This window comes from Lithobates pipiens, unplaced genomic scaffold (assembly GCF_037356315.1).
Source record: "Lithobates pipiens isolate NorthernLeopardFrog02 unplaced genomic scaffold, aLitPip1_a1.2 Scaffold_8, whole genome shotgun sequence".
NCBI classification, from domain to species: Eukaryota; Metazoa; Chordata; class Amphibia; order Anura; family Ranidae; genus Lithobates; species Lithobates pipiens.
In genome coordinates, this window is record NW_027507903.1 from 316,035,486 (window position 1) to 316,048,348 (window position 12,863).

The window sequence follows — 12,863 nt, forward strand, 5'->3', positions numbered from 1 at the left end:
TAAATTGTGCAGATACAATAATGCAAATATTAGTCCTCTAATTAACAAGATTTGCACATTGCACTTTGCACAGATTTTACAAAAACACACCCACTAATTTCATTTTAATTTTTGTATATTTTACATTTCCTGGGGTTATAAAACATCAGAGTAGAGCGCTTTTACTACCTGTATTTATAACATTGGTATACTGTTCCAACTTTTTGTTGCGAGCCTGGGGTACTTATATCCACCGTTCTTTTGCAGCTTATCCATAGCGCAAACCCCCTTTTTTCTGTTATTATCTGTCCAACTCCGCCCGCCCGCAAGTCTCCGCCCGCTTCAGTCCATACTTTTTCTCTGCCGCTAAAGAAATATCCTGCGCATGCGCTGTTAATAGCATTGAAGTGGCGCATGCGCGGTAAAGGGCCACCGTCAGCTGTTTCAGTGACGGTGTAGTGTCATATTTTGCTGCCTATCACAGGATGCTACGGAAGTGACGTTGCCGCCAGAAATTGCGTACTGCGCATGCGCATAGCGTTCCAAACACTCGCGCCGTGCGTTCCAACATAGTTTCGGCAATACAGTTCAGCGAAACCATCACATAATGTTACGGAAGTGACGTTACAGACAACACAAACACTGGGCCGTGCGTTACAACACTAATACTTCCCTTGTTACCTAGTATCATTATTTACCAACCATGCTGAGCTACGTGCCGTGTTAGGTTCTGCATTGCTGGGACTTGTAGTGCCTATCCTGAGCTACCTGCTTCAATGTTCAGTGTCCTCATCCTTATCCCCCTGCTTCAATGTTCAGTGTCCTCATCCTTATCCCTGTACTTCAATGTTCAGTGTCCTCATCCCTATCCCCGGGCTTCAATGTTCAGTGTCCTCATCCCCATCCCCGAGCTTCAATGTTCAGTGTCCTCATCCCCCTGCTTCAATGTTCAGTGTCCTCATCCCTATCCCCGGGCTTTAATGTTCAGTGTCCTCATCCTTATCCCCGTGCTTCGATGAGGACACTGAACATTGAAGCCCGGGGATAGGGATGAGGACACTGAACATTGAAGCAGGGGGATAAGGATGAGGACACTGAACATTGAAGCTCGGGATGAGGACACTGAACATTGAAGCCCGGGGATAGGGATGAGGACACTGAACATTGAAGCACAGGGATAAGGATGAGGACACTGAACATTGAAGCAGGGGGATAGGGATGAGGGCACTGAACATTGAAGCCCGGGGATAGGGATGAGGGCACTGAACATTGAAGCCCGGGGATAGGGATGAGGGCACTGAACATTGAAGCCCGGGGATAGGGATGAGGACACTGAACATTGAAGCACGGGGATAGGGATGAGGACACTGAACATTGAAGCACAGGGATAAGGATGAGGACACTGAACATTGAAGCATGTAGCTCAGGATAGGCACTACAAGTCCCAGCAATGCAGAACCTAACACGGCACGTAGCTCAGCATGGTTGGTAAATAATGATACTAGGTAACAAGGGAAGTATTAGTGTTGTAACGCACGGCCCAGTGTTCGTGTTGTCTGTAACGTCACTTCCGTAACATTATGTGATGGTTTCGCTGAACAGTATTGCCGAAACTTTGTTGGAACGCACGGCGCGAGTGTTTGGAACGCTATGCGCATGCGCAGTACGCAATTTCTGGCGGCAACCTCACTTCCGTAGCATTCTGTGATAGGCAGCAAAATATGACACTACAACGGAGCCGCACCGGAAGTGACGGGGTTACAATTTACAACACCGCCGCCGGGTGTGCCAAGATGGCCGCCAGCTCCGGAGTTAGGCCGAAGCCGCGGCCTTTCCTAAGGCTGCAGCCACGGACCGCTCCGCGGATCACATGGTGCGGACCAACTAATCGATAATGAAAATCGTTGACAACGATTTTCATTATCGATTATTATCGATGTCGATTAATCGTTTCAGCCCTACATAAAACTAGGTTTGACAAATATGACAGTGCTGACATTCACTATATTACCACAAGTATTGTGACGCTTGCCTTTACACGCACATGAACTTTAATGGCGTCTTAGTCCGTAGGGTTCAATATTGAGTTGGGCCTGCCTTTGCAGCTATGACAGCTTCAACTCTTCTGGGAAGGCTGTCCACAAGGTTTAGGAGGGTGTCTATGGGATTGTTTGACCATTCTTCCAGAAGCATATTTGTGAGGTCAGGCACTGATCTGGATGAAAAGGCCTGGCTCGCAGTCTCCGCTCTAATTCATCCCAAAGGTGTTCTATAGGGTTGAGGTCAGGACTCTGTGCAGGCCAGTCAAGTTCCTCCACCCCAAACTCTCTCATCCATGTCTTTATGGACCTTGCTTTGTTTACTGGTCCAAATCATTAGGTGGAGGGGGGATTATGGTGTGAGGTTGTTTTTCAGGGGTTGGGGTTGGGCTTGGCCCCTTGGTTCCAGTGAAGGAATCTCTTGAGGCATCAGCATACCAAGACATTTTGTACAATTTCATGTTCCCAACTTTGTGGCAACAGTGTGGAGATGGAATCTTCCTGCTCCAACATGACTGCTCACCAGGGCACAAAGCCAGGTCCATAAAGACATGGATGAGCAAGATTGGGGTGGAGGAACTTGACTGCTGAGGGTAAAGGTGATTGACTGGCCAAGCATGTCTCCAGACCTAAACCCTATTGAGTATCTGTGGGGCATCCTCAAATGGAAGGTGGAGGAGCGCAAGGCTCGAACATCCACCAGCTCCGTGATGTCATCATGGAGGAGTGGAAGAGGACTCCAGTGGCCACCTGTGAAGCTCTGGTGAACTCCATGCCCAAGAGGGTTAAGGCAGTGCTGGGTATTAATGGTGGCCACACAAAATATTGACACTTTGGCCCCAAATTGGACATTTTCACTTATGGGTGTACTCACTTTTGTTACCAGCGGTTTAGACATTAATGGCTGTGTGTTATTTTGAGGGGACAGCAAATTTTACACTGTTATACAAGCTGTACATTCACTACTTTACATTGTAGCAAAGTGTCATTTCTTCAGTGTTGTCACATGAAAAGATATAATAAAATATTTACAAAAATGTGAGGGTGTACTCACTTTTGAAAATCCTGTATTATTATTATTATTATTATTATTATTATTATTATTATATAACTTCCAGCATCTAAGTGTCTGATGTAACTGGTCACTTGTGATCGCACATTGGTCGGTATATATGAATGCTGTGGATAAAAGAAAAAACATTTAAAGAACATGGAGCACAATATACACCTCCAAAACAAAGCAAAATATAGCATTTTCTGTGGACTTGGAAAATCCTAATTCTTACAACATAGCTGGAAAATCTAAAGACAAGCATATTAGCCATTCCTTTAGTGTTTTAAAATGTCAACAGTAATGAATAAGCTATTTCAGTTCTATAATTTTATTCTGGGATAATGAGGAATTCTTAAACTATATTCCAAGCTTATGACGTGTAGGCACTTTGGGGCACCTACTGGTATTTTGTGTGGGCTGACGGATTCTAGGGACAGCTGTCTTTCTAAAATTATATAGTGCCAGTTGTGTGGTTCCTTGTAAAATATGGCCAGGAGGGTGGAATTTGACTCCTTATTTCTTTGTCGTATGCAATGACAAAAAGAAATCCCTTTTTAGATCTTTGCAATGTAGAGTTGAACAAATCGCAGGAGATGGGTAGCTGGGAGAAATATGACGAGTACTATTTCTAACCCCCTTCCTTTGAAAATGCTAGCTGCCTGACTGTTAGGCCTAGTCCACACAAATGCGGGTGTATGACCTGAATAAATAGAGACCTTGTGCTTTTGGGGCCGTGCACCCACACGACTGTCAATTGTAATGCCTGCATGGGGATGGGCAAACGCCACCCTCGCATGGGTGTGTGCTATAGTATTTCCGTGTGATTGAAGACCTATACCGATCTAATAGTTTCCGTGCTTTCCATGATTTACTGACCCAGAACAAATATGCAAATCTTCTCTTTTGTCTAAAAAACTGGATTAATAATGTTAAAATGTAAAGTATACTGCTAAAAAAATTTAACAAATACATGGTGATCATACAGGTGAGTTGCGTGACTTTGAATTTCCTGTTGTAAGATGAAAATGTCCATTCGCTGACAACGAAAGCACCAAGACATTATCACCCTTCTGATCCTTCTTAGGAGTATAGGCAAGTGTGGCTGCAAACCGCACACTTGCACATACCAAAATAGTGGCTAAAGGCTGAATATTTTTTACCTTAATGTATTCTCTGCATTAAGGTGAAAAACCACCTGTGTGCCGCTCCCACTCACGTTTGCAGAAAAAGTTAAGTAGCCACAGCCCAGCCCCATAGTGCTCTCCGAACAGAATTATTTCAACAAATATGTATTTGGCTGCATTTATCCTCTATGTTGTAATCTCCCGCTTTTCTCAACCTTTTTTTTTTTTTTTTTTTTTTCATTATCTTTAAAGTCATGGCACCTTTTAAAAATTTTCATTCACAAGGCACCCCCAGGTAAGGCTTGCACACATGCTCCTGACATGCCAACAAACATGCTGCTCTTTAGCAGATGCACCGGTGTGCAATTAATTATTATTGGTACCCCCACACATTGACCATCAGAAAGCCAAATCAATGCAGTTTTTTTTGTTTTTGTCTGGTTTATTTATGTTTGTTGTTTTTTTTGTTTTTGTTTTTTTTAAAGGGCCAGGGACTTCTTACCCTGCATTTCTGCAGGTTGATATAAAAAATGAATGGGCTGGCCTACACACAGATGCGACTCAAGGGCTTATTCACACGTGAGGTTGAGGGATGGTAAAACATGTGGTTGAGCTTTGTTTTCACCCCTGGCTGCACCCCCTTTAGCCGCAGAGGCAGGAGGTATTCCCCCCACAATTAAGTTGCAGCACAGTGATTCAGCATTTAGGGAGTTAAAACAGGCAATGAGAAGGTGACCTAGCACCTCTTTGCCATCTGTCAAATGCAAAAAGCATTCCAAGCATGATCACTTTTCAGAGGAGCAGCAGTCCCTGTTGCTATTCTGCATAAGCACAAAAAAAGTTCTGATCAAGAAAAAAATGTACATATAAACATACTGTAAATACACACACGCATACTCATGTATGCAGTACTGTACCTTCACCCACACTGCTGGGTATTGCACTGTAGTGGGAGACGGAGCAGGTCAAGACTCAGGAAGGAGTTGGCATCTTCCCCTGTTTCCCAGTTATTGTTCTGATCGAGCTCCTGCTGTGCCAATGATAGGTTTGGCGGATCAGAGTGCGCTCGATCTGATCAGAATGTCTTTCTCAACCAGTTTGCCATGGCACTCCAGTTGAGAATGGGTAGTCTAGAAAATTAGAAGATGGAGTTAGAAATAAGATTTGACAATGCATTGAAAAGTGCCACGTCTATTCTGTTTACGAAAAATGACGCACTCGATTCTATTTGTGGCCGTTGATCCTTTATAATAGAGAGAATAGTGCTAAATGGTAGCTGTATACTATTTCATGGATATAAATGCTAAAATTCTAAAAATATTTTAATGTTCCATTTGAAAAGCACACTCGCTGGAAGAAATGTTCACTGTTCTGAATAACAAGCTTTCTGATTACAGTTGTCATGTAGCCATTTTTGATTTCTACTTGCATACATTGTGCTTTTGTCCATTATTGTACAAGTGTGGCTCCTATAATGTTGAATGGATGTTTCCCAACTGTCAGTTCAGTTTGAGCATTAAAACTTTATTTTTTAAAGTCCAGCAAATAGTGATTTTCAATGGTGAGTCATTGTTCTGTTTTTCTAAAGCACACAGTCAATTTTTCCCCAGCTCTGTGCTGGCAGCTCAGGTCCCACGTCACTGCTAGTACTCAGCCTGTTTGCTGGGCACACACTAATGATTAACACCTCATGTGCTCTGCCAGCCAGCAGTGACCTTAAAAAGTTGGCTATTTTGGTTGGTACTTTTCCAGAACGGTAAAAAAAAAAAAAAAAAAAAAACCTTTTTGCCAGCTTTAACATGTGTAGCGGTACCATTTTAAAGCAATCCTAACATTTATTATCCATAGATGTTTCCTGTTATATTACCTGTAATTAAATTCTGTATGTTTGCAGAAGTCTTAGTGATTTGAATGTAGTTTGGTGATTTATATATGCAGTGTATATTGTTCTTGTACACAGCTTTATTCAAAGTGTTTACATACAGCCAAAAAGAGTTGGTTTTTTGACAGAGAAGGCAAGAGCGACAACCCCTGTCAGGTTTTTTTTTTTTTGTTTATGCCTAGTACACACAATGAGAAAATCGGATGAAAAAACACTTTCGAAGCAAAAGCATCATAATCTAATCGTTAGTACACAGCTTTCGAGTGCCAGTCGTGACCATTTATGTAAAAATGTTGCAAAGGGACAAGAGTTTTTCTTCTGCGATACTAGAACTAAGGATTTTTCTTTGTAATCGGTACGGTTTCCATAAAAAAAAAAAAAAGTGATTGGCCAAGACTGCTCATGCTCAGAAACAGAATGCAATACAAAACATTACATCGCTACTGAAGTTGTATTCTGTCGTACGAGAATTTTCATAACTTTAGTAACCTCTTCATTTTCAATAGGAGACTACCATGCAAAAAAAAACACCAAGCGATCATTCGTCCAATATTTTCATTGTGTGTACTAGACTTTACTGTGTCCCATTGGGAAGATTTCCCTTCACTTCCTGTCCCTTTTATACAACGGGAAGAGGAAATGTCTTTAAAGGGAAGGAAATCCCCTCTTGGACAGTTGTCACTGGAAAAAGTATCCTCATTGGAAGATTTCTCCTCTATTTCGGTTCTGATGACAAAAAAATATTGGATTTTCCCTCACATTGAGTGGTTAGTGCTTGATGGGAAAGATAGAAAGGGTGAACCTCTCTAGCAGGGACACGGACAACAATACAAATCGGACAGATTTTAACCCCTCATCACGCTATACACTTTAAAATAAACCTATATTAAAATGTTACCTAAAGCCATTTTAAAGCGGTAGTAAACTGCTGCAGAATAAAATAAAATAAAAAAAACCTGTAAGACAATGGCATAATGTGCTAGTATGCATGTGCCAGTGAGCAGCTCCATCTAGGGTGCACGTTTAGGAGATATTAATTTTACCTACAGGTAAGCCTTATTCTAGGCTTACTTGTAGGTAAAAATTCCCAAGCTGGCTTTACTGGCACTTTAATAATCTTGCATAGATGGAACAAGTACTAGAAGAACTGGATACTTATTTGTACAGAAAATGCTGCTCTCTGGTGTTCCAGCCATTTGTGTGAATGCTTAGGCAATTGGTCACATGATCTCTGAAGTGGGAAATCGGCCAGTCTCCACTTTAACAAAGACTCAATGCTAAAATGATCCTTATACATCTTAAGTACAGCCATTTCCTGCCAAATCTGCTTGAATTCAATCTGATGGTGGCTCCACAAACTTGAGTCCAAAGGTTGGGTGGAAAATTGTTGACCAAACAGTGACTGAATCCAATCAGCAAAAGTCACTGTTGAGGCATTCTGACAGCCACAGGCATTGGCTGTTGAAATACCATAGCCGGCAGGGGAGATTCGTTCATCTGTTTGGTTTATCTGGACATACAAAAGAAATTTATGCATGTATGGCCAGGTTAAGTGCTTAGTCCTTAAGGCTTCTAGCTAGCATGGGAGGGGGCTAGCATGGCATTGTCTCCAGGAATTCTAAGTTGCTACCTCTATTTATTTATCCTTCCCAACAAGCCTAAGGTTTATATTAAAATTGTAAGTGTGTATTTATTTTAACAAAGCAATTCACACATGATGTCAAGAGTACAGAAACTAACCATTCTGATTTTAGTTTACCAAAAAGCATTTGTCTTCTACACTGATCCAAATACAGTAGATAGCAGTTAGTACACTTTGCTGTAGATGCTGTGGAATGAGATGGCCACTAAGGGGTTGATTTACTAAAACCGGAGCGTGCACAAACTGGTGCAGCTCTGCATTGGAAACCAATCAGCTTCCAGGTTTCTTTTGTCAAAGATTAATTGAACAAGCCAGTGTTAGAAGCCGACTGGCTACCATGCACATTTGCACCAGATTTTTAATTCTCCAGTTTCAGTAATCAACCCCTAGATATCTCTAGTGGAGAGGAGTGTGTTGCAGCTGGTATAATGAAGAACCAGCAATTCCTGTGCTGTTTTCTGGAGTTCCATTGTGAACTGTCATAACCCATTGCCAGCAGAGGAGTCACCATTGTAATTGTATGAAAACACACCTCAGCGTGGGGGTTATCCTACAACTTTCCTTTGCCTGATGAGGCTGGAATAGAAAGGCTGCCTGTAGAAAAGTGCATCAGATGGTAAAGCAAAGTAAACAATGGTTTGTAACCCCATTCTCAGAACATTAAGTATACATCTAACTCTTTGACATTCTGGTCACATAAAAGAGCAATAGTTTTATTTTTTAATTTCTGTTCATGTGGAAGCAGAAGTCACTGGTGCAATTCTTATTCTAATCTACTTGTAAATCATTATTTCTGGTATTGACATAATACTATTACTTGGGTTTATCAGATAAGAGAATAAAAGTAGAGTGTGGATTGTATTTTTATCTTAAAGAGACACTGCATGGAGGGCAGAGTGACAGTGTTCCTGCAAAGGGACTTCCTGACCCACTTTTATAATTGCCTAGCCTGTGCTCCCTCGCCACTCCTCCCATCTTTATAGCCAGAGATGATACCCAGAGTTTCTAAATGGCATGTAACCTCCTCCCCTGTAACAGTGCTCAAGTCTAGTAGCCAATGATTAGGCCCAAGCAAATTGTGTTAGAGGGGTCCCTTTGCAGAAATACTGACAACCTACCGTATATAGGCAAGGCGATAGCGACTCTTTAAAGTGAAACTCTACTTTGTGGGTACAAAAATGGTCTGCAGAGAAGTGTTTAAAATTGCAAGTATTTTTGATAATTGCAGTTTCTTACCTGCTTGTGTTCTATGGGCACTGTCACATGTATTCCAATAATGAAGTCTGTTATCACAGGGGTTGACAAATTTGCTTGGAATCTAGGAGCCAGCTAAAAAAGTTAGGAGCCGGGTCCGTGACGGCGATCTGGACCTGTCCCTGGCCTGACATGGAGACAAGTGAGGGGAAGATAGCCCCAAGCCCCTCACCTGTCTCCAAGTCATTGCCCCCCATAGCTCTTAGAGGGACATTTTATTTATTTTTTTCAAATGACAATTTTTTTTTTAAATTGCATTTTAGTGTAAATTGAGATGTGAGGTCTCTCTGACCCCAGATCTCATATACAAGAGGACCTGTCATGCTTTTTTCTATTACAAGGGATTTTTACATTCCTTGTAATAGGAACAAAAGTGACACATTTTTTTTTTTTTTAAAGAACAGTGAAAAAAATAAAAATAAAAGTTAAAATAAAAAAAAAATACAGAGACCTCCTCTGTAACTTAAAAAGTGCAACCTGTAGAATTTTTTAAATGTCGCCTATGGAGATTTTAAAGGGTAAAAGTTTGTCGCCATTCGATGAGCGGGCGCAATTTTGAAGCATGACATGTTTGGTATCGATTTACTCTACGCAACATTATCTTTCACAATATTAAAAAAAAATTGGGCTAACTTTACTGTTGTCTTTATTTATTTTTTTTATTAAATACATTTTCCCCAAAAAAGTGCGCTTGTAAGTCCGCTGTGCAAATACGGTGTGACAGACAGTATTGCAACGACCACCATTTTATTCTCTAGGGTGTTAGAATAAAATATATATATAATTTTTAGGGGTTCTGAGTAAAGGGAAGGAAGATAGGCTGGCAGGCAGGGAAAATTAGCATTGCATCCATTAGCATTGCTGGTTGTAATTCCAACGGCCACCACAAGAGGGCGCCAGATTACAGAAGGAACCATAGGATCGTAGAAGGCCTCAAAGCCGGGGGCTAAATTACCGGCCGGCGGCGGCGCGGCCCGACGTGATCGCGCCGGGGGGGGGGCCGCGGAGACAGCATACCCCCAGCCCCCCAGCTGTGCTGCCCCAGGCGCCAGGTCTGGAATTCTAGTCGCAAATGCGACCGGGCGCCCGGGTTTTGTCGAGCCCTGTGTTATCACATAAGCCATGAATTGTATTTTGAGAAAAACTTATCCCAGTGCTGTAGTTGAAAGAAAGGGAATTTCTAATTTTCACGGTTTTAGAACATTATAGCTTAAAAACTGTAAAGTAATTTTAATTGATAAAATCAGGGGGCACACACCCAGATGACAGTAATTTTATCAGGCTCGGATGATGATCTAGACAGTATTTAGGATAGGGATAACCTTCAAAGATAACCCCTTTGAAACCTTGCTGGGCAAATAATCCATCTGACTGTGCTAATGGGGTTCTGAATGCTCAAGCTCTGTGCATCAAGGTGAAAACCTTCTGGGTGCAGCTCCCACCCCCAACCCCCTCTAATATTTACCTGAGCCCCATTTAAATTCAACTATGTGCATGAAAGCAGAGGCTCTCTTCACATTGGCTGTCAATCACAGCCAGTGAGCCAATAAGGAGAGAATGAACACACAGAGCTTGGCTCAGGAGCCCCATAGCAGGAGGCTTGCTATTTGGGGCACTCGGCAGGTAGGAGGAACCAGGACTACAGGCGACGGACCCAAAAAGAAGAGGATAGGGGCTACTTTGTAAAACCTTTGCACAGATCAGGTAAGTATAACACGTTTCGTTATTTTTTCCTTTTAGAATCCCTTTAAGGCAAAAGTGTGGGATATCAAAAAAAATGTACATACTCGCCTGTATTGCTCCAGCTTCGGTGTGATGCTGCAGTTATCACCCTCCCAGCTCTAAGACCAAGAACTGAGCAATCACATGACGCTGATCGCTTAGTTCTCGATCTGCAGTGAGCGTGATCTGTCAGTCACTGCTCTTAGATCTGCCCCTTCAACTCTCACTGGAGCGCCAGGCTGTAGCGGGTGTGAGAGCGACTGGCTCAGGCTCTGCCTTGCGCTGAGAGACTGAGCCATCTGCCAATTGGACACCTGGGTGGATCCTGACCTTAAAGTTGATCCTTTTTAAGAGCCTGCTTTTGGCTAGGAGGTCAGTCAACAGCAGCTTTAGCCCAATCTCGGCTGAATCTGTGTCGCAGGTCTGCAGAAGTAAGTCTGCTCCTGTGACCAAGAAGAGGAGTATGGCCAAAAAAGCTGACCATACTTCTCTTCTACCACATTTCAGTACATTGGTGCGAAGAGCAATAATGAGATTGTTCAGGAATATAAATCAAACAATCGGTGGCAGCAGAAAATAGAAATCGGAGTGTTTTTGTGGGATAGTGCACTTTGTACAACTTCATAGCAAATTACACTGCCTGTTGAGTAAGCTTGTTTGTCATCTTTTTCATCACGGTGATAAGCATTGCAAAAATGCCATCCACTTGAACTTCATTCACTATTGGCTTGCATGTGCAATAGTACTTTGGGAGAAAGTCTACATTTGGTAACTAGATTGAGTAACCCATGGCTGCTGCATATTAAAACTACTAAACATGTAGTCTATATTTACATGCTTTAAGTAAAATTACTCAGATATATATGATATATATTCTGACAAACCAATAAACATTGAGGACTAATGGCTGCTTCCTTTCAGAAGCGTCCCCTATTTTTGGCTGCTGCCCTCCCCGGACATGTTTGTGAAGGAAAGGTTAATTTCAGCTACCAGATTAGAATGCACTGACCATAATTAATCTGGCCACATATTTTGCATGTCAGAACGTGGGTACTAAAACAGCTGTTGCCCCGGGGAACAGAGAAATGTTTTTGTAAACAGACCATATATACACTGGTGGGTATAGAGGGACAGTAAACCCGTCTATCTTGAAGTTGCAAAGCATTCTGGGAAAATGCGGCTGAACAGCTGGAATTGACCTAGTTGTTTTAGAACATGTTTGTTTGTCTAACTTATTTTTGTCTTCTAGGTTTAAATTACTTGTAGGTTTTATAAAGTGACAGTTGGTCAGATGGTAATGGGCATATTTATTTTTCTTATTTTATTCATACAGCAATATAGTATAGTGTAGCATTTTACAGGGGTTTTATATGCTTACATCACTAGAACATACAGTATCAACGTTTTACAGGGCTATGCAGGATATCAGTGGAGATTACTTTGTCCATGCTGTTTAGTAGTAGTAGTGAACAGATTTAAATGCACCCCCTGCTGGCTGCTCTAAGCATTTGTGTTCTTGTCTTCTGCAGGTGTGTGCCATTATTGGGGGAACATTTACTGTAGCTGGAATATTGGACTCTTGTATTTTCACCGCCTCTGAGGCCTGGAAGAAGATCCAACTTGGGAAAATGCAGTAGCAACTGTTTGAATTGCTGACATCATCCAAACCGCATGAGGAAGAGTGGAAAACTTTGAGTATTGACTCATTAGGAAATTGCTATTTTTATTATTTTAACAAAGAAATAAATACACAATAAAATGTTGGATATATCATGACAGGACTTTGCTATGGGGGCATTTTAGGGTTTCTAGCAATGATCTAAAGAGTACATACAAGTACAAAAAAGTAACAGCACCCCTGATACATTAAAGACCCCTGTCACACTTGTGCGACCTGAAAGTCGTGTGATTTTGCCGCATTTTTTTTTCAGTGATGTTGAAGTCACTTGAAGCAATGCCTGTGTAATCTTGAGATCTATGGACCTCAAGTTGCATCAAAGTCAGACGAGAGTAGTGCAGGGACTACTTTGAAGTCGCACAGCTATGAATAGTACTCTTTGGAAATCATGGGATACGACTTGTTATGCAACTTTGTAGTCCCAAGTCTCAGGACAAGTCGCACAAGTGTGATGGGTATTTAGGTATTTGAGGATCCCCAATTTAATAT

General features: G+C 41.8%; 1 protein-coding gene across 1 annotated transcript in view; it reads left to right on the forward strand.

Annotated features, from left to right (window-relative positions):
• ERGIC1 (endoplasmic reticulum-golgi intermediate compartment 1) overlaps positions 1 to 12,472 on the forward strand; it is a 148,520-nt gene extending 136,048 nt beyond the window's left edge. Inside the window, exon 10 of the mRNA XM_077472804.1 lies at positions 12,226 to 12,472. Coding sequence (XP_077328930.1) covers positions 12,226 to 12,333 — 108 coding nt within the window. The 3' untranslated portion in view covers positions 12,334 to 12,472. The remainder of the gene's footprint in view (positions 1 to 12,225) is intronic.
• Positions 12,473 to 12,863: the final 391 nt, after the last annotated feature.